At 38.3% G+C, this 19,094-nt stretch overlaps 1 protein-coding gene across 4 annotated transcripts in view; it reads right to left on the bottom strand.

Annotated features, from left to right (window-relative positions):
* Positions 1 to 16,056: 16,056 nt before the first annotated feature.
* The window catches only part of KDM2A (lysine demethylase 2A), a 74,136-nt gene continuing 71,098 nt past the window's right edge, over positions 16,057 to 19,094 (bottom strand). For all 4 annotated transcript variants that reach the window (XM_087950485.1, XM_087950486.1, XM_026686603.2 and 1 more), the window contains exon 22: positions 16,057 to 18,552. In XM_087950485.1, the coding sequence (XP_087806611.1) occupies positions 18,371 to 18,552 (182 nt within the window). In that variant the 3' untranslated portion in view covers positions 16,057 to 18,370. The remainder of the gene's footprint in view (positions 18,553 to 19,094) is intronic.

Here is a 19,094-nt window from a genome sequence, read left to right on the forward strand (position 1 = left end):
AGGCCAGTACATCAGGAGACGTGGAGGAGGCTGTAGGAGGGCAACAACCCAGCATCAGGACCGCTACCTCTGCTTTTGTGCAAGGAGAGACAGGAGGAACACTGCCAGAGCCCTGCAAAATGACCTCCAGCAGGCCACAAATGTGCATGTGGCTGCTCAAACAGTCAGAAACAGACTCCATGAGGGTGGTATGAGGGCCTGACATCCACAGGTGGGGATTGTGCTTACAGCCCAACACCATGCAGGACGTTTGGCATTTGCCAGAGAACACCAAGGTTGGCAAATTCGCCACTGACGCCCTGTGCTCTTCACAGATGAAAGCAGGTTCACACAGAGCACATGTGACAGACGTGACAGGGTCTGGAGACACCCTGGAGAACGTTCTTCTGCCTGCAACATCCTCCAGCATGATCGGTTTGTCAGTGGGTCAGTAATGGTGTGGGGTGGCATTTCTTTAGCCCTCCATGTGCTCACCAGAGGTAGCCTGACTGTCATTAGTTACCGAGATGAGATTCTCAGACTCCTTGTGAGACCATATGCTGGTGCAGTTGGCCCTGGGTTCCTCCTAATGCAAGACAATACTAGACCTCATGTGGCTGGAGTGTGTCAGCAGTTCCTGAAAGATGAAGGCATTGATGCTATGGACTGGCCCGCCCGTTCCCCAGACCTGAATCTAATTGAGCACATCTGGGACATCATGTCTCGCTCCATCCACCAACGCCACGTTGCACCACATACTGTCCAGGAGTTGGGGGATGCTTTAGTCCAGGTGTGGGAGGAGATCCCTCAGGAGACCATCCGCCACCTCATCGGGAGCATGCCCAGGTGTTGTAGGGAGGTCATACAGGCATGTGGAGGCCACACATACTACTGAACCTCATTTTGACTTGTTTTAAGGACATTATATCAGTTGGATCAGCCTGTAGTGGTTTTTTCCACTTTAATTTTGATTGTAACTCCAAATCCAGACCTCCATAGGTTGCTAAATTTGATTTCCATTGATAATTTTTGTGTGATTTTGTTGTCAGCACATTCAACTATGTAATGAACAACATATTTAATAAGAATATTTCATTCATTCAGATTTAGGATGTCTTATTTTTGTGTTCCCTTTATTTTTTTGAGAAGTATACATTCTCTCTATTATTAGTGACTGGAAGCCATTTATTTATTTATTTATTTATTTATTTTTATCCCGCCTTTATTATTTTTAAAAATAACTCAAGGCCACAAACATATCCAACACACCTTTCTTCTCCTATTTTCCCCACAACAACCCTGTGAGTTAAGTTGATCTGAGAGAGAGAGTAACTGACCCAAAGTTACCCAGCTGGCTTTTATGGGTAAGGCAGAACTTGAACTCACAGTCTTCCTCTTTCTAGCCTGGTGTCTTAACCACTACACCATAAATGAAAAATAAAAAAGCGAATTTGTGATTTATAGTTTTGATAATTAGACAAAATAGATTATAGAGAGAAAAGTAATATGATGTAACTTCAGATAGAGAAATTAAAACATACTTATGCTTATAACCTGTGAAGAATATTGGAAGCCTTTATATCTTTTTTCTTTCTTTTGTATTTTTTCTTCTACTTTTTTTCTTCTGCACTTTTGAATTTTTGTTTTTGTTTTGTTCATCTTTTTTCTTTTTTCTCTCTTAGTTTTAGTAGGAAATTTTACTACAATTAGTTTGTGCTAATTTGTAATCTTCTGATTTAAAAGTTTTAACAGAAATGAATTTTATTTTTGTAGATGCCACTAAACTCAAGTTTTCATTAAGTTTTCTACCATGAATTCAAGATCACTTCTTGTTTATCCTCCATAAAGACCTATCATGATCAATGTGAAATTATCATTTTTTCCTCATTACTAAATGTTGTTTGTCATATTTTGGCTTTTGCTCTAATTGTTGACAAATTTTTGAATTTTTAAACATTGCTTGGCTATAATTTATAAATCTGACTATGTTGTTTCTCAGCCATAGTTCCATTTTATATTACAATATTAATCCAGGGTGGGTAGTGGTTTTTTTTTCATTAAAAGAACAACCTATTAAATTTATCCTATAGTTTATAATTTTAAAAATATATGTTATCAATACATAAGTAAATCCTGTCTTTTTTGTCAAGATTTTATAAAGAATTGTTCATGAAATATTTCCTTAAACATTATTTCAGAAATCAATAATACAATATATCTTTACCCCATCCCTTACTGTCATTCGTAAAGATCACTAAAAATTAAATAGAAAAGCTATACTTTTAGTCCACGACTATAGTTGTATTTAATAAATGCCTTCCATTGATTTATGTGAAATATATTATTATTTTTATATAATTTTTTTTATTTTTTATTAATATAAATAGAAAGAGCGACATGTTCAAATACATATAAATAGTGTGTTGTCTGGTTACAATTCTTTTGACTAATATTCATCATAGTAATAATAATAGTATTCCCTAATAATTTTATAATAACAGTGCTTTTCCCTCATAGTATTGATACATATTATTAGTATTAATCAAAATTAATTAACATCAATAAATTACAGTGATCAACCCTAATATTAAATAAATCTTTCTCCTATAGTTTTTGAGGTTCTAACTCCTGTTTCTCTTGTTTAACCATCGATAAAATAGATCCCATGCCTCTCGTTGCCCTTCCAATGTTGTACGAACACTATTCTGGCTGCTGTTAATACGTGTATTATTAAATATATATTCCTTTTACTGTATTTGTCTGGTATGATGCCCAACAAAAAAAAATCAGGGTTTAAATCTATATGTTCCTTTATCATTTTTTTCTGGCCAGGTGTGTATTTTAGTCCATTATTTTTTTGCTTTTGGACATTTTATTTATTTATTTATTTATTTGATTTGCCAATTGTTTACAAGATAATAAGTATAAGCGTATACATAGTTGTGAATACATGAAATGGGTACATATAAGAAAAATAAAAGAATAAGAGAAACAATAGGACAGGGACGGTAGGCACGTTGGTGCGCTTATGCACGCCCCCTACAGACCTCTTAGGAAGGGGTGAGGTCAATAGTAGACAGTCTAAGGTTAAAGTTTTTGGGGTTTGGGGAAGAGACTACAGAGTCGGGTAGAGTATTCCAGACGTTGACCACTCTGTTGCTGAAGTCGTATTTCCTGCAATCAAGTTTGGTGCGGTTTACTTTGAGTTTGTATCTATTGTGTGCTCTTGTGTTGTTATGGTTGAAGCTAAAGTATTCATTGACAGGTAGGACATTGCAATGTATGATTTTATATACCATGCTTAAGTCAGACCGAAGACGGCGTAATTCAAGGTTTTCTAGTTCTAGAATTTCAAGTCTGGTGGCATAAGGTATTCTACAATGAGTAGAAGAGTGGAGAACTCTCCACATGTCCATCACATGTGGTAATACAAACCCAGGGTTTGATTGCACTTCCAACACTTGGCCGACATATTCTTAAACATTCTAGCTAATCTTGCTGGGGGAAAGTGCCATCGATAAAACATTTTGTATACCATAAGTTTTCTTTATACACAGTGGATGTTGTCAATTTATAGTTTCTGTCCCACAATTTTTGCCGTTTGTCGAAGTCTATCAAATACCCAAAAATTTTAGCCCGTGCTTTCATGGTTTCTTTTACTTGCCCCTCTTCCATTCTGATAGTCAATAAATAATTATAGAATTTTTAAATCAGTTTCTCCTCCAGTCCTATTAGAATTTGATCCAATTCTGTTGGTTCTTTATAAAAACCATGTTTTAACATCTTTATAATATCTAGATTGTACCTGTACATGCAGGCACCATACTAAATTTATTCCTTGGCTATTCAATTCCTGTTTGTTTTTCAATTCCCCCTTCTCTTAAAATGTCTTCGTATCTTACAATTTTTCCCATATCTATCACATTTGGGTATGTTAATGCCTCCATCGTGGAGAGCCAGACTGGTATTTTCAAATAGTATTTTTCCTTGATTTTTGCCCATATTGAAAGCAGAGCATTCCTAATGTAGTGTGTCTGAAAGTATTTATGTGTTTTATATTTCTCGTATCATAGAAAGGGATGCCATCCCAGTTGTAAATCATGTCCCTCCAGTACAAGTAATTGTCTATGTCTCAGAGTTATCCACTTCTTTAGCCAAGTCAGGATAATTGCTCACATGAAATAGATTATTAATCTAATGGTATTACCATTTTTGTTCTTATTTGGGTTGTTTTACTCAGCAGAATATGCATCTGTATAATGATATTCAAACATTTGGCTAAAATAAGTTCTATAGAACAAAGGCAGATAAATGTTGTTACTTTTTTGTAATTAAAAGCAATAAGAACGTAGTGAACAATAAGGAAGCTATTTAAACCTTATAGGAAGAGATAAATATGTGGAGATAATATCCATAATACTTTGGAAAAGTTAAATGTATGTGCAGGAAAAGTTACATAAGACAAGCTTTTTTAAAAAAAAAAAGAAGAAGAAGAAGTAAACTACAGCAAGGGTGAAAATGGCAATAAAACCTTCAGAAAATTGCTGTTTTCCTTAAAAACTTGAAGAGTCTAATGTTTTACTTGACAACTCTTCAAGCACTTCAAAGGAAAGAGAATCCTGGGCCATCAGAGTAAATCTCAGTGGGGTTTACTTCAAAGTAATCAAGAGGAGATTGTGCAGATTGCTGGAGCAGCATGAATTCTGGGAAAGTAGCACTTGAATATTTCATCAGATATGTTGGGTTTGCTTGGCTTCCAAAAGCTCCTGCAGCGATAAACTGTCTTCCAAGTCGCCGAGGGATTCTTTGCTGCAACAGCGCAAAAAGATGCTTGCCTTTTCTTGCTTTATTTGTATCTGCACTAGAACATTTAAAATGTAGGGATTCCTATTTTAAAACCATTCCTCATGATCAGAGCAGCAGCAACTGTCTCTACAAATACATATGGGAGAATCCCAGTAAAACCATCCATGTCATCTTTTTCTTGGGAGAATTTAGTCAGGCATCTACATTCCAATCTTGGAATTATCCACAGTTCTCCTCCTTGCTCCTGCAGTTCTGTTTCTCATCATCTGTCAACATAATATAGTAAGTAGGTGTTACTGCAGCAGGGAAAACTAAAAATAATCCTACATTTGCAACTAACATGAAATCATTCTATGTGAACGTGAGAGGGTAAATCAATGTTTTAGGACTCACACTAACCCCATGGTAGGTTGCACATTACACAGTTTCCTTTACTCATTTAATGGTTTTCTCCACTGTAAATGTTCTCGAAACATCCTTGAATCAGCAGGAAACTACCTGCATGAAATTTGCTCTTGTAGCTCACATTTTAGTAAGATAATGCTCAAGATTTTGCAGTCTAGATCTCAACAGCGCACGAAATGAGAATGTTAGGTGTACAAACTGGATTCAGAAGAATCAGATACCTGAGATCACATTGGATCCAGTGGATAATGGGGAAAAAAGGAAGTTTCAGAAAGAAATCTTAAGTTTGCTTTATGGAAGAAAGAAAACTTTTCAGGGTGTAACCACAATAAATTGGTCAAATTATGTTCATTAGGTTACAAAGAGTTGGAAGGACTGAACAATAACAATTCCTGTGTACATTGCCTCTGCAAATCCCCCACATTCATCCAAGGTGATAATGAACAAACAATAGTACTGTTTATTCACTCTCTTGAGTCAGAATGAGGGGAGAATGTTAGCACTGATACAGCTAAGGGCAACCTAAGATTGGTTTCCTGGACTAAGAAAAATATGAAAGCAACATTATTGGGCAAGACAGAAACAAATACTTTGTGGGGCATACCTTGATTTGATAGAATCAAGCATAGAAAGGCCTTCATCCGGAACGCAGCTTGTCCATATTGGAAAGAGGAGCAAATGCCATTTACCATGGTCAGGCCAAATTAAGCCAATACTACCTTACAACTAATATCATCCTATGATGTTAGCAGGTTGCAATGGGTGTCATAGCTTGGCCAGGCAATTATAATTTTAATTATAATGAATTAAAATTATAATGAATCCTTTAATAGGCTCTAAGATAGAATATTGTTCTACCTTCCTACCTTGATTTTCAAGGTCAGCTTTCCTGGCTAGGAATTCAACTGTGATGAAAAGCCAGCAGGTGGTAAAGAATAGGAAATCAGATAGATACCTTCTAATACAGGGCTATCAAACTCCGAGCACATGGGCCGGATGCGTCACATGTGGCCACGCCCATACCCGGTTTAGCAAAAGGGGGAAAAGTCCCGATACGTCATGTGATGCTGCCATGATGATGTGAGTTTGACACCCCTGTTCTAATAGACAATTTAAGTAGTTACCTGCCGGCAAGGCCCATCCTGATAATACCTTTTAGGTGAGAGCTTCCCCAGCATTGCTCCCTAATTGTCCCTTAAAATGCCTTTAAAAAAAAAATTATTTGATGGACTTCATCATTGCAAATGTTAACTTTTAGTTTTTATTTCACTAGTTTTTCTTCTTTTTTCTGATCTTGCCACAGAGAATATTTCTTAAAAACCCTATTTGACTATTATTGATCTAAACAAGTAATTATCCAATTGGTTGGAAGTACGGATTGCTTTGCTATACATAACTTACATTTAAGTTAATGTTAAACAGAAATAAAGTTGATAAGTGTAATATTTTAAACAAATGTAATAATTAAATTGCAGCATTTTAATGGTCACTATTAGACTGTCACAGTCGTTCCATGCCACCTTTCAACCAGCAAAGCCATTGGGAAGCTGGCAGGAAGTTGGAAGTTGCTATCCTGTTTTAATGATTTGCTTCTTGATGGCAGCCGAGACTGCCAAAATTGCTGTTGCTAAGTGATGTGATTACATATTGCCACACTTCATAACTGCATCATTTAGTGATGAAAATTCTGGTCTCAACTGCTGTTGTAACCCAAGGACTATTTGTATGTTTAAATATCATTATAGTCTGTCAGGAAAAAATAGGTCTCTTTCAAACGAAGAGGCACTTTGTAGTACAGGTATTCCTCGACTTACAGCAGTTCATTTAATGACCGTTCAAAGTTACAACGGCACTGAAAAAATTGACTTATGACCATGTTTCACAGTTATGAACTTTGCAGCATCCCCATAATCATGTGATCAAAATTCAGATGCCTGGCAACTATTTCATACTTACGGTTGTTGCTGTGTCCCAAGGTCATGTGGTCAATTTTTGTGACCTTTTGGCAAGCAAAGTCAATGGCGAAGCCAGATTCACCTAACATTGGGTTACTAACTTATCAGCTGCAGTGATTCACTTAACAACTCTGGCCAGAAAGGTCATAAAATGGGGCAAAACTCACTTTAAATATGTCTCACTTAACAACAGAAACTGTGTTCATAAGCCGAGGACTACCTGTATTTTAAATAACTCTCATGTAACACTTAGTTCCCCTGTATTAACTACCTTCCTATGATGTGTAATTTCTATGGATGCTGTAATGCCAAAATTAATTATGAGGGCACAGAATCTATAACACTGTGAAGTGTTTAACAAGCCACTGGTGCAACCTCAAGTTTAAAGCAAGGTTGGCTATGTGATATTGTGCTATTTTTAACATGTATATTTGTATTTAATCTTGCTTTCAGAGACACCCTCTTGACAATTAATTAACTGAGCAACTGTTGAAGCTCTATCCTCTCAGGTTTAGCTGTGACTCTAGAGACAAAGAGTGTGCTGTTAATTCAATTAAATTCGATGGAATGGGATAAGCTTGTCTGGGAGATCACAGCTAGAAAGACCGAGACGAATGATACTTAATTGGCAATAGATACACCCTTTGGGAGGACACAAAGTCAGTCCTTAAAATTTATAAAAATAAGAGAACCTTTATGTACATTAAAATCTACTTAGTGAAAATATTTTATTTTACTACCGTTATTGTAAATAGAACCAACATTTTTGATAAAATGATGCTGGGGCATAAGTAATTCTCAAATGTTTGTTATCTTTACAGCACAAGCTGTAAATATACCCCCAACCTGGTGCCCCCAGCTGTCTTTTGACTGGGGCTCCGAATTCCCAGCCATGCTAGTTTGAAATTCTATGATTTGCAGTTTCAGTATGTATGGAGAACATTACATTCGGAAAGCAATCCACTTTTGGTAAGACATAGCCCACCTGAAACATCGAGTAAATGGATCCCATCATCTAAGGCCTGAATAAATGTAATTCTATTTGTTTCTGAAAATAACCTACCCCACACAACGTTTCTAATGTAATGGCATAACTGGTGCATGGTAGCTGGTGCTTTTCTCATGGATTTGCAGCAGTGTTTCCCAACATTTTCGGATGGACATTGCTTAAAATTCTGGAAGTGGAACTCTACACATTTATAAATGACCATGGTTGGGAAACACTGAATTACAAGGTCATATATTCAGCTGTTGCATAATTTTTTTAAATTTACTGGTTAGCCCCATGATGTAAAAAATGAAGTAATTTACTTGACTGGACAAAGCAGGAATATCATCCTAGGTATTTGTTTTTAGTTATTCTAAAATGATGTTAGAAACTCAAGCAGAGAGGTCTACTCAACACTATTCATTATATGTCCTGAAACTCAGCATCCTATTCAAGCAGATAGTAAATAATTACTGATTATATGCCCCTTTACCTAATAAACATATTTTTCTACCTAAATTTCCAGCTTCATTCCATTCCCCCCCCAAAACATCCACTTGCATGGTTGCACCAAGTCTCCTTGTGCATGGTAAAAGGCTGATTAAATTCTGTAATTCTGAGTTTAGACAGGATTACATAAAGCTGGGCTGAAGGATGTATTTATTCATGAAAAAAAAATTGTGCATGAATAGTCCTTGACTTACTACCATAATTGGGACTAGTTTTTCTGTTGCCAAAGGAGGCGGTTAAGTGAGATGTGCTGGATTTTATGACTGTTTTTGCCCTACTTGTTAAGTGAATCACATTGTCAAGGGAATTCGCTTTCCTCCATTGACTTTGGTTGTTGGAAATTGGCAAGAAAGGTTGCAAATGGCAATCACATGACCCTGGGATGCCACAACCATCATAAATACATGCCAGTTGCCAAGCGCCTAAATTTTAAGCATGTGATGGTCGTTCAATGTGAAGACTGGTCTAAGTCATTTTTTTCAATGCCACTGTAACTTTGGTGGCTAAATGAATGGTGTAATTTGAGGACTATATGCAGTTTTCTTGCTAGCGGTACAGTCAAGTACTTCCATTGGCTGTTTAAACTTCCCAGCCTAATTTACACCCCTCATATCCCCTAGAGATTTACCATCGAAATATTAATGCACTTCCAAATTGCTTAGGTTCTGAGCAGTTATGTCATGTAACTAACTTCCAATTAATTAAGATTGTTAAAACAGGAAAAGAATTTGAAAATAATCTCTATGCTTTGGGGAATAAGCATTTTTAGAAAATCCAAACATCAGGATATTCCCTGATGGGGCTCAAATAGCTGGTGATTCACTAAGAAAGGAATTACAGGACTTTCTTTGGGAGTTGGCTTTGTTTGTATTTTTATTTTTTTTAAAGCCAAATCTATGTTGAAATAATTACCCAAGTGGCTACAAAATAAATGTTTGCTTTTACAGCAGGGCTGTCAAACTCGTGGACTGCGGGGCCAGATGCACGCCCACCCCCGGCTTAGTGAAGGGGGAAAAAGTTGCGATACATCATGTGATGCCATGACAATGCGAGTTTGACACCCATTTCACAGAATTGTGTATAAAACATTCAGAATACGGATCAAAACTCTCTCCCCCAAAGGATAAATAAGCTCAGTTGTGGCTAGTTTGATGCAGTGGCGAAGGTGCTGGCCTAGAAATCAGGGGTATTCTAGTCTCACCTTAGGCATGAAAACTGGCTTGACTGATTTTGGGCCAGTCACACTCTCAGCCCAACCTATCTCATAGGGTAGTTGTGGGGAAAACAGGAGGCAGGAGTATTAAGTGTTTGTCTCCTTGAATTAACACTCATTCTTTCTCCCAGGTCCTTGGGAAAGACCTGATAGGTGAATAAAAATGCCAAGACTAACATCTTGCTCTTATAACAATAATAATTAGAAGTATGGGCCATTAATGCATCTGAATGATTCAAGCTTCAAGACCAGTAGGAATAGCTTTACACTGCACTGAACTACACAGTAAAATTTGCCATCACAATATGCTATGCTATCAGCTCAGGCTTAAAGAGTGGAGTAGACACATTAATGGAAGATATAACTATCAATGACTAATAGCTGCAATTATCTATAACCATCAGTATTGGAGGTGGAATGTCACTCAGTACTGGTTGCTAAGAGAGAAAGCTTATTGCTTTCAAGACTTGTGGATTTCCAAGGTACTAACAGCTTTGAGAACAGAATAATTAACTAAATAAGCACTTAGTCAGTGGCTTTTTTATTGACAAGAGCATATACTTAAAGTCTGGAAAAAAATGGAGATTCTGTAAAACTAGCCCCTTTGGACAATAATATGCAGTTAGTTCTAGATGAATTGCATTCCTCTTGAAGGATCAGCAGAGTTTGTATGCACATCCTGATCAGGTAGCAGCAGGAGCCGTAAGCAATATTTACAAGCGCTGGCTTGTAATTATCATCTTGTAGCATTGTAATAACCATTTTAGTTTTAAACAAGGCATCAGTATGCCTTGAAAAATCAACCAAGTCACAAAATGGCACGGCACAGCAATCACACCCAATTAACAAGTAAAGGGACCAAACCCTCCCCATCCCACTTATAATGGTGACAGTGACGATTACTTAGATTACTTGTACTTGGATGTAGTAACAATTATCCATGCTCTAGATCCCTCCAAGCTAGTTCTACTGTAAAATGCAAATGAAATGAAATGCAAATACTCAATGCTGATGGGAGTCAGAAAACTTGAACACATGAGATTGCCATAAGCTGAGTTGATGGTGTAGCAAGATGTGCTCAGTCATGTTAGTGTGTAGTAAGATGTACTCAATCATGTTAGTGTTCTAGCTACCAGTCCATTGTCAAACCTAATGTTCAATTCCGCAACCCTTAAATACTTAAGACCTGGTTATCTAAAAGATTTTAATCCATTCGGTTATTTAAACCTATTAGAGAACTTGTTCTCAAATTCATATCTTTGAAACTGGATGTATGTGTATGTATGCATCCAATTTCTAGTGCTTTAAGTGCTAAACAATGTACCAGTTACACGGGAAGAGGGATTTACTGCCATTTTCTTGATCTGCTACCCTTGGCTATCCACCATTCATCTTACATAACTTCTGAGAAGCTCCAGCCCAAGATTCTCGTAACGTAGATAAGTCTAGAACTCTTGTTCTGTACAAGGAAGCATGGGTTCAGTTCAAAGATTTCTGCTTTCCAATCTCAAACTCTAATCAGGAAATGGACTCTCCACAGCTCTCTTCTTGTTTAATTTGATAAAGAACAAATGTTGGCAGAGGATGCTTCTGCTATTTTTTCTTCAATAATTTATAAAGAAGTAATATGAAATATCCCCCCAATTAAAAAAATGCTTCTCCTTTGAATGTTAAAAGAGCTTGGACTTTTTAAAGAGCAGCGCTATACAGATTTAAAGATTTAGTATGGTAAATTTGAACTTGAAAAACTGTTTACTTACAAAAGTTTAACATTTTAAAGCCTTTAGGTTTTTATCAATAACATGGCTATTTAAAAATAAAAATGGATAGAAGTATAGATGTATTTAGCATGGTTAAGCATGTATAACCAATGAACCAGACTGGATTTCTATACAGCAAGATCAGATACTGGAAAAATCCACCCTGGCTAAAGAATATGATAAAAATAGAATCTTCAGCCTGTGCACTTGAGAAATAAGTTAGGCCTATAATCTCCTAAAGCAGTTCTCAACCTTTTCTATCTTCCCATCATTCATTCTATCAAATAACATGGGTCCCACTATAAACAAACAGGCATTTTCTCCAAGGGTGGAGGGATGAATGAATCTCTAGATAGCTGTAGATATACACACACACACAGGCATTCCATTTTACTATCATCTGAGGTAAAGTGTAAAGTCTCTCAAATTTAAATGGCTAATTCTTTATCTGTCCCATATGATGTCTGCATACTACGACCGAGCGATCTTGTAAACTACAAATAGTGTGCTTTTAAAGTATTTTCTGGAGAGTAACTTTTTCACAAACACTGGTAATTTTTTAAAATTAACACACTCTTTCCTTCTTAGAGCAAACCAAAAAGCACAAGCATTAAAACCCCATTGCTAGTTTTCCAGGCTACTTGTTGGATGTCATAAACTGCAGTTTTTAGTGTTGTTCAGCAAAGTTCTTCTGACCTCCCATGCAATCTGGTGTGCATCCTTTTAGAAGCAGTTCTCATTTAACTCAGTGGAGCTTACTTACAGACATGCAGGCATTAGATTTTACACTTAAGTACTTTTTACACTTAAGCCATTTTTAGTATTGCTGTCTTTATTGAAGTGAGAGAACCAAACCTTCCCCCAAAAGAAGAATTGGTTATAAAACCTGATGAGATTTGCAATATGCTACTTTTGATGGCTGAAGTGTACTAACCTATAAACTATGGCTTGCAACTCACACATAGCTCAAACCAAACAAAGCATAATATGACCGAGAACATTGTACAAGCTAGGTCATTCATGCTTGATATTATAATATATAAAAATGGCACTGCCCTCTAATATCTCATCCCTGAATGAGAATAAAAAATTCTGAATTTAGACAATTGGATTCTGGAATGAAGTTTAAGGGATGCCAGAGGTTGGAAATAAATTGTAACTGTTGCTTAGAGGAAACTTAAGTTTTGGTAGAATGGATATGTTTTTGGAGTAGAGGCAGGGGTGGGATTCTACCAGTTTGCACCTATTCTCTAGAACCGGTTGTTAACATTCTAAGCAGTTCAGAGAACCGGTTGTTAGAAGAAATTACTGGCCTAATCCTGTAAGGAAGGCAGGAAGGAAACATCCTGGTGTTGCTTACAGAAACTGCCTCTCCGTTAACCCTTATTACATACTTGGCAGGACTGGATTTCCTGTCTCAGGACCGTCTCTGGAGTTCCCCCCTCTCCTTTGCTGATGCAATGCTTGTGTGGAGTGACCAAAGTTACAATTGCCCTGAAAAAAGTGACTTATGACCCTTTTCCACTTAGGACTGTTGCAGCATCTCCAGTCATGAGGCCAGGCAAGGAGATGCGTGCCTAGATGTGAATGATATTGAGTTGGCCACACCCAGCCAATAACATGACCACCAAGCCATGTCTACCCAGTCACATGACCACCAAGCCATGCCCACCACCTTAGACATGCCCACAGAACCAGTTGTTAAAAAATTTGAATCCCACCCCTGAGTAGAGGGGAAAGAATGAGGGGCAGAGAGCAATAGATACTCATTAGGTGAGAAAGATGGCAGTGGCTTAACAGGAAGAGGAAAACAGCAGGAATTAAGTTAGTGCTTTTAAAGGTGCAAAAGACGCAGACTATGTACATACATAAATACTTACCAGGATGTGCTGCTGGGGGTTCGCAGGGGTTCTGGAGAGCCCCTAGCTAAGATTCTGTGCAGTTCAGAGAACCCCCAAGTCCCACTCCTCGCTGGCCCCACCCACTCCTCCCCTATGCTGAGTCCCCACTCGACCCGTTTTGGATGCAGGTTAAATGCAGGGTGAACGTGGAGGCTCGGGGAGGACGAAAAACAGGCCTCCCAGAAGTTCAGAAATGGGCCTGTTTCTGGCTTCCAGAGAGCCTCCAGAGCCCAAGGAGGGCAAAAACGCTCCCCCTGCTGTGGTGCAGGCCAACTAGGCCATGCCTACCCAGCAACTGGGCAGAGAACCTGTTGCTAACATTTTTGAAGCCCACCCGATACTTACTGCCTTTGATGGATGAAGGTTACTAGACCACATAGTCCATAACTAATGATTTCCCAGCTAAAGAAAACTTCAGGTTTTTATTTTATACCCAGATCTCCCCTTATTTCAAAATAACTTTACATATTTGTGGAAGGCATTAACTTTCTCCTTTGTATTGTTCTAAAAAGTAATTGGTTTTGAAACTTACTAAATAAAATGCTTTTCTGGATTTATTTGGTGCCTTTGAGTCATTCCTGGTGACTGCCTAACAAGTCTGTGCACTTTTCTTGGCAAGGTGTTTCAAAAATGATTTTGCCATTGCCTTCTTGCTGGGGTTGAAAGGGACTGGCTCAAGGTCATCCAGCTGGCTTTACGTCTAACATGGGATTACAACTCGTTTCTTAATTTCTAGCCTGATCCCTTAACCACTGCACCAAATAGATTCTCCTTGCTCTTTTATGTATGGCATTTCCTGAAACTATCCCCAAGTTTTGTGTCTAATCAGAGCCATCTACAAACATTCCAAGAATTTTTCTGTGCAACTCCTTTCTGTCATTTTAATGTCACAGAGATCCATTTATATTTAATGCTCAAAGAGAGCCCTGTCAGAGATATTTTCAACCATCAGGTTTAATTTCCTTAATCTGGTTAATAAGGTTCGTACTTGCTGGCACCAACAATCTTCCCCAGATTTTATTGATAGAATTGCTATTTTATTCCTTTATTTTTGCTTACTGCACGGATTGTATTCCCAGGATAGCTTTAAAGTAAATTTAAATACCAAATCATAGATGTTTGCTTAATCCTGGTTTTGTAGTAGGTTTTGAAGAAACCAATTTGCTATTTTTGTACTAGCAAATTGTAGCTTTTGATGCACAAAAGATCAGGTATAGGTTGACAGGAATAAAACACCATGAATTAAAACAAATCAGCATGAATAATCTGTATGTTACATGTTACATCCCACCAAAGTACGTTAAATATTTATAAATCCAACTCCTATTAATTAGCACCTTTTATCCAGAAGACATCAACATCCCAGTATTACTTGTACAATATATTTACTCTTTTGTATAAAATAAACAGATTGTAGATCATATAGAATCTCAAGAATTCAGAGAAATTAAAAAGCAAGGAAATAAGGGCTGTAAACATTATTTATAATCTTAAATGTCGTTAAGATACGAAATATGGATAGAATTTTTTAGAATATGGCCATATTCCAGTGCTTTTATAACATTTCAGAATAAACTCCTCTAGCTCATGCAGCATATTTATTCCAAGAAGTGTGCTCCATGTATGTTCAACTGCCATCAATGTATAGGGGATAAACAAAACCACAGGTATTGGCCTAGAACAGGGGTGCCAAACCCGCGTCGTTACAGCATCATCCCATGACGAATTGCAATTTCCTCCCCTTTGCTAAACTGGGCGTGGCCAGCGTGTGATGCACCTGGCCCGTGAGTTTGAAACTCCTGGCTTAGAATATTGAGCCTAGAGTTCCTAAATTTTGATGACCTCAAATGTACTTTAAAGTATCAAAATAGCATTTGCTTCAATTTTGGAAGCTGGAATTGGTCAGACAAAATAAATGATTGAAAATATGATTTCAGTGCTTTGTGTATGTAGCTTAGTGCCCTTTGTTAGAACTGCTAATTATGAATGCACTATAACGTCACTAAGATTTGCAAAGTTATGCAGATAGAGCAAATGTCTACTACCGATACAAGCTAAAATTTTTCTGGCTAAAGTATTGCTAGCATATATCATTTTAATAGTGCAGAATTCATAAGATAGTAAATGTGGGAAGGAAAAATGCATAGTGGATTAGACAACTTGAGTTTTCTCATTCATGCTGTTACAATGCTGCTCAAATCAAGGGTAATCAATATGCAGACCCCACATATTTTTTTCTTGAAATGTTTATTCCAAAATCCACCCCATTGAAACAAAGTCTCCCTTCAGAGGCTGGTATCTTTTCTTCCCCCTTTCACTTGTGCCTCAGATCTGTGGTAATATGTTTGAGGAAAGATTCTTTAAAACTGTTATTGGCAAATGATTAGAAAATGAAAAATCCCAACTAGGTCCCCTCCCCTTTAGCCCCAAATGTTCCCCAACCCTAAACATGTCAACCGCGAGAGCGCAAGACTTGGTTTCTTTTACCCTTAATGCTTACATTTAATTTTGAAGCACAACATTGGAGATTGACTCTAAGTTAGCAACAAAAAAAATATATATTTACAATTTCTTCAAACAAACCAACCAAAGAAAAGAAAAACACAAAATAACAACCAAACCCTTTTAGACAATAGTGACTTTCTTAGGGAGTTTTATTTAGGGAGCATGTTTGTCTTCTTTTGTTTCTTTTTTAAATCACCAAGTGATTTTATATATAATTTTTCTTTCCTTTGTGTCACCACTTGCCCTCTGAAGCGATGATCAGTTTAGGCAATGAAGTTTCACAATTGCTTTAAGTCTCTTAAGCCACAGTCATTTGAGGGCCATTTCTGAGAAGGCTGTAGGATAATAAAACCTAAACTCACAATACCCACCCTCCCCAATCAGTCTGCTGATGCTTTTTCATCCCTCTTGCCGCAGGACGAGATTCCTCCCAGACTAATGCTCCTGTCATGCCAACTTGCTGCAGTTCAGCACTTCTCAGGCTGATCAATGCACATGGAGAGTTATGAAGGTGCTCCCACTTTTGAGAAAACAAAAACATAAAATACCCAGAGTGTAGAAAAACTCAATGTGGGAGTTATCTGGGCAGATGCACTTGAATCTCCTATTTATGGCTATTCTCACCTTCCTCTTGGAAACAAACAAACAAAAAAGCACAAAAAGGTTGGTTCTACAATTTTTTTTTTCCACAGGAGCCAATACAACAAGGCAGAAAGTTTCCACTTCTAGGAGATCAGTGGGCATTTTTGCAGAAAAATTCAATTTGCAGCAAAGCTCCTGTATATTGAGGCACTCTGGAACTCATCACACTAGCATTGTCCTCTTGGCAAAGAAGCCTGCTCCTCATATGGAAGTGAGGGGGGGAACCATTGGATTTCAGTAGATCTAAATGTGTCTCCCTCACCCCATCATCCCCATTAGTGCAGGGGAAGTCAGTCTTCCCCGAGGCTCAGTTGCCACAGCATTCAATGCAATTAGGCTGGGCAAGATTTGGAGAGTCGTGGGTGGATTCCTCCCCCTCCCTTATTGCTTCAGAAGCAGCAGCAAGGGTCTTCCTCCAATTCTGTAACCACTCTCCCTCCTTTCCCTTGCTGCACAAACACAGGAGAGCTGCTTTTTTTTTGCCATTTGAAGATCAGAGGGGGAGGCCAGGGGGAAGGGCAGTCCAATTTGTGCTATCACTATGGGGAAGAGAGCAGAGTGCAAAGTGTGCATTCAAACCCTGACAAACTCAGACAGCTGGAAGGAGTGTCCAGTCACTCAAGCAGGGGAAAATAAAATAGGGATCCAAAATATTACCTTTCTTTCTAAAGTGCAAAAAGCTCTCTGCTGCCCAAGAGAGAAGTTCTTTGGACCGGCCATTCATTGCAAAGGAAGAGAGGCAGCTAATGGAGCATTAACCCGTCTCTCAGCTCAAGAGCCAACAGCTATGCACCCCGCAGGATGCAGGCATTTGTTCTAGCCAGCATCTCTAAGAATGCCAATTTCAGCAGACATATGGAACAACAGAGACCATTTCTGCTGGTGTTAGAAATCCCAAATAGATGCCCCTGAAGCCTTCAAGCTATACTGCAGCTTTTTCTCTACACAAATGCTGCCACCCTTTCATAGCAGGAAAGGTAGAACATGCTTGTCTTGACACCCTCTCCCTTTTCTGGGATAATCTAGGATAAGAACATGGCTTCCTTATTCTGAAACTTCCGCCATCCCCTCACTAGCCTTAAGTTGGGAGACGCCTGCAAACTGAACCTCACTACAAAAGCAGGCATCACTAACTGCGGACACGTAGTTCTGAGTAATCGGCACAATGCAGTAGCTGCCCATTCAGCTGCTGGTGAGTGAGAAAAGGAAGCTTAGCAGAATGTGGTGGGCAAGAGCAGTTACTCTCAAGTCTTAGTAACTCTTGAAGACTTAGTAACAAAACTGCATACCAAGACAGTAAAGAAACGGAGCAGAAATGCACCTGTTTTATACTATCCAGGTCACGTTTCCCATTATCTGATGAGGAAGTATAATTTGTTTTCACAGGATTTATGAGAAGGGAAAAAGGTGGAGAGAAAAGGTCGTGTTTCCCCCTGAAAAAGCGGCTACAAAAAGTTAAGAGCATGTAGCTGATGAGCAAGTACCCCGACAAGAGCAACTGTCCATCTCTTCTTGCTGCCACTTACTCAACTGCCTGGTGGGATTTTCTGGTTTACAGAAATCCCAAGTAGAGGAGGGTCATTACAATCACAATCAGGCTGGCATGTCTCCTGACTGTAGAGATGGGGTAAACTGAGGGAGGATCTGCTCTCCGAGAGGGGTTGTCTGGGATCTTTCCTTCTCTTCAGTCTTTCTGTGGCAAATTTCTAGCTGATTTTTTGGATCAGCTTTTCATCTGACAGGCAATAGAGGCTGTTGATTGACAGGTCTGAAATGAAGTGCTCGCAGGCCTTGCGGGTGATCTGTTTGCAGCCACGCAGATCTATCAGAGTGACATTAGAGATGCGTCGCAGGAACAGCAGGGACTGGTCTGTGAGCTTATTGCAACCTATGGAAAGTAAGGCAGTATGATACACATAATATTCACTTCTTTATTACATTTTATCCTGCCTTTATTACTTTACAAGTAACTTAATGTACAAACACATACAATACTCTTTTTACACCACCTCTTTTCCCCAGGACAACCCTGTGAGGAGAGGTGAGTTAACAGTGACTGGCCCAAAGTCACCCAGCTGGCTTTCATGCCTATTTTGGGACTAGAATTCATAGTCTCCTGGTTTCTAGGCCAGCACCCTCACCCACTACACCAAACTGGCTCTCACACTCACTTCTTCAATGGGTAAAAATATTACAGAGCAGAAGAGATAAAATGCACAAGAATACCGAAACACGCATTTAAAGAGTATTTCCTCATTAGCAGTTCCTAATCTTTTATACAGTCTGATCTGATCAGTTAAGCATGTAACAGAACAGTTCTTCAAGCTGACACAATTAGCAATTAGACAAGCTGTTATGGAATAAGACAAGTACTATTGAACTCTTACCATTTTGTAAATGATTATTTTCCTTCGGGGTTATGTGCCAATT

The sequence above is a fragment of the Notechis scutatus genome, chromosome 1 (assembly GCF_049901735.1).
Source record: "Notechis scutatus isolate UNSWTSFEM ecotype Mainland chromosome 1, rNotScu1.2, whole genome shotgun sequence".
Taxonomy (NCBI): domain Eukaryota; kingdom Metazoa; phylum Chordata; class Lepidosauria; order Squamata; family Elapidae; genus Notechis; species Notechis scutatus.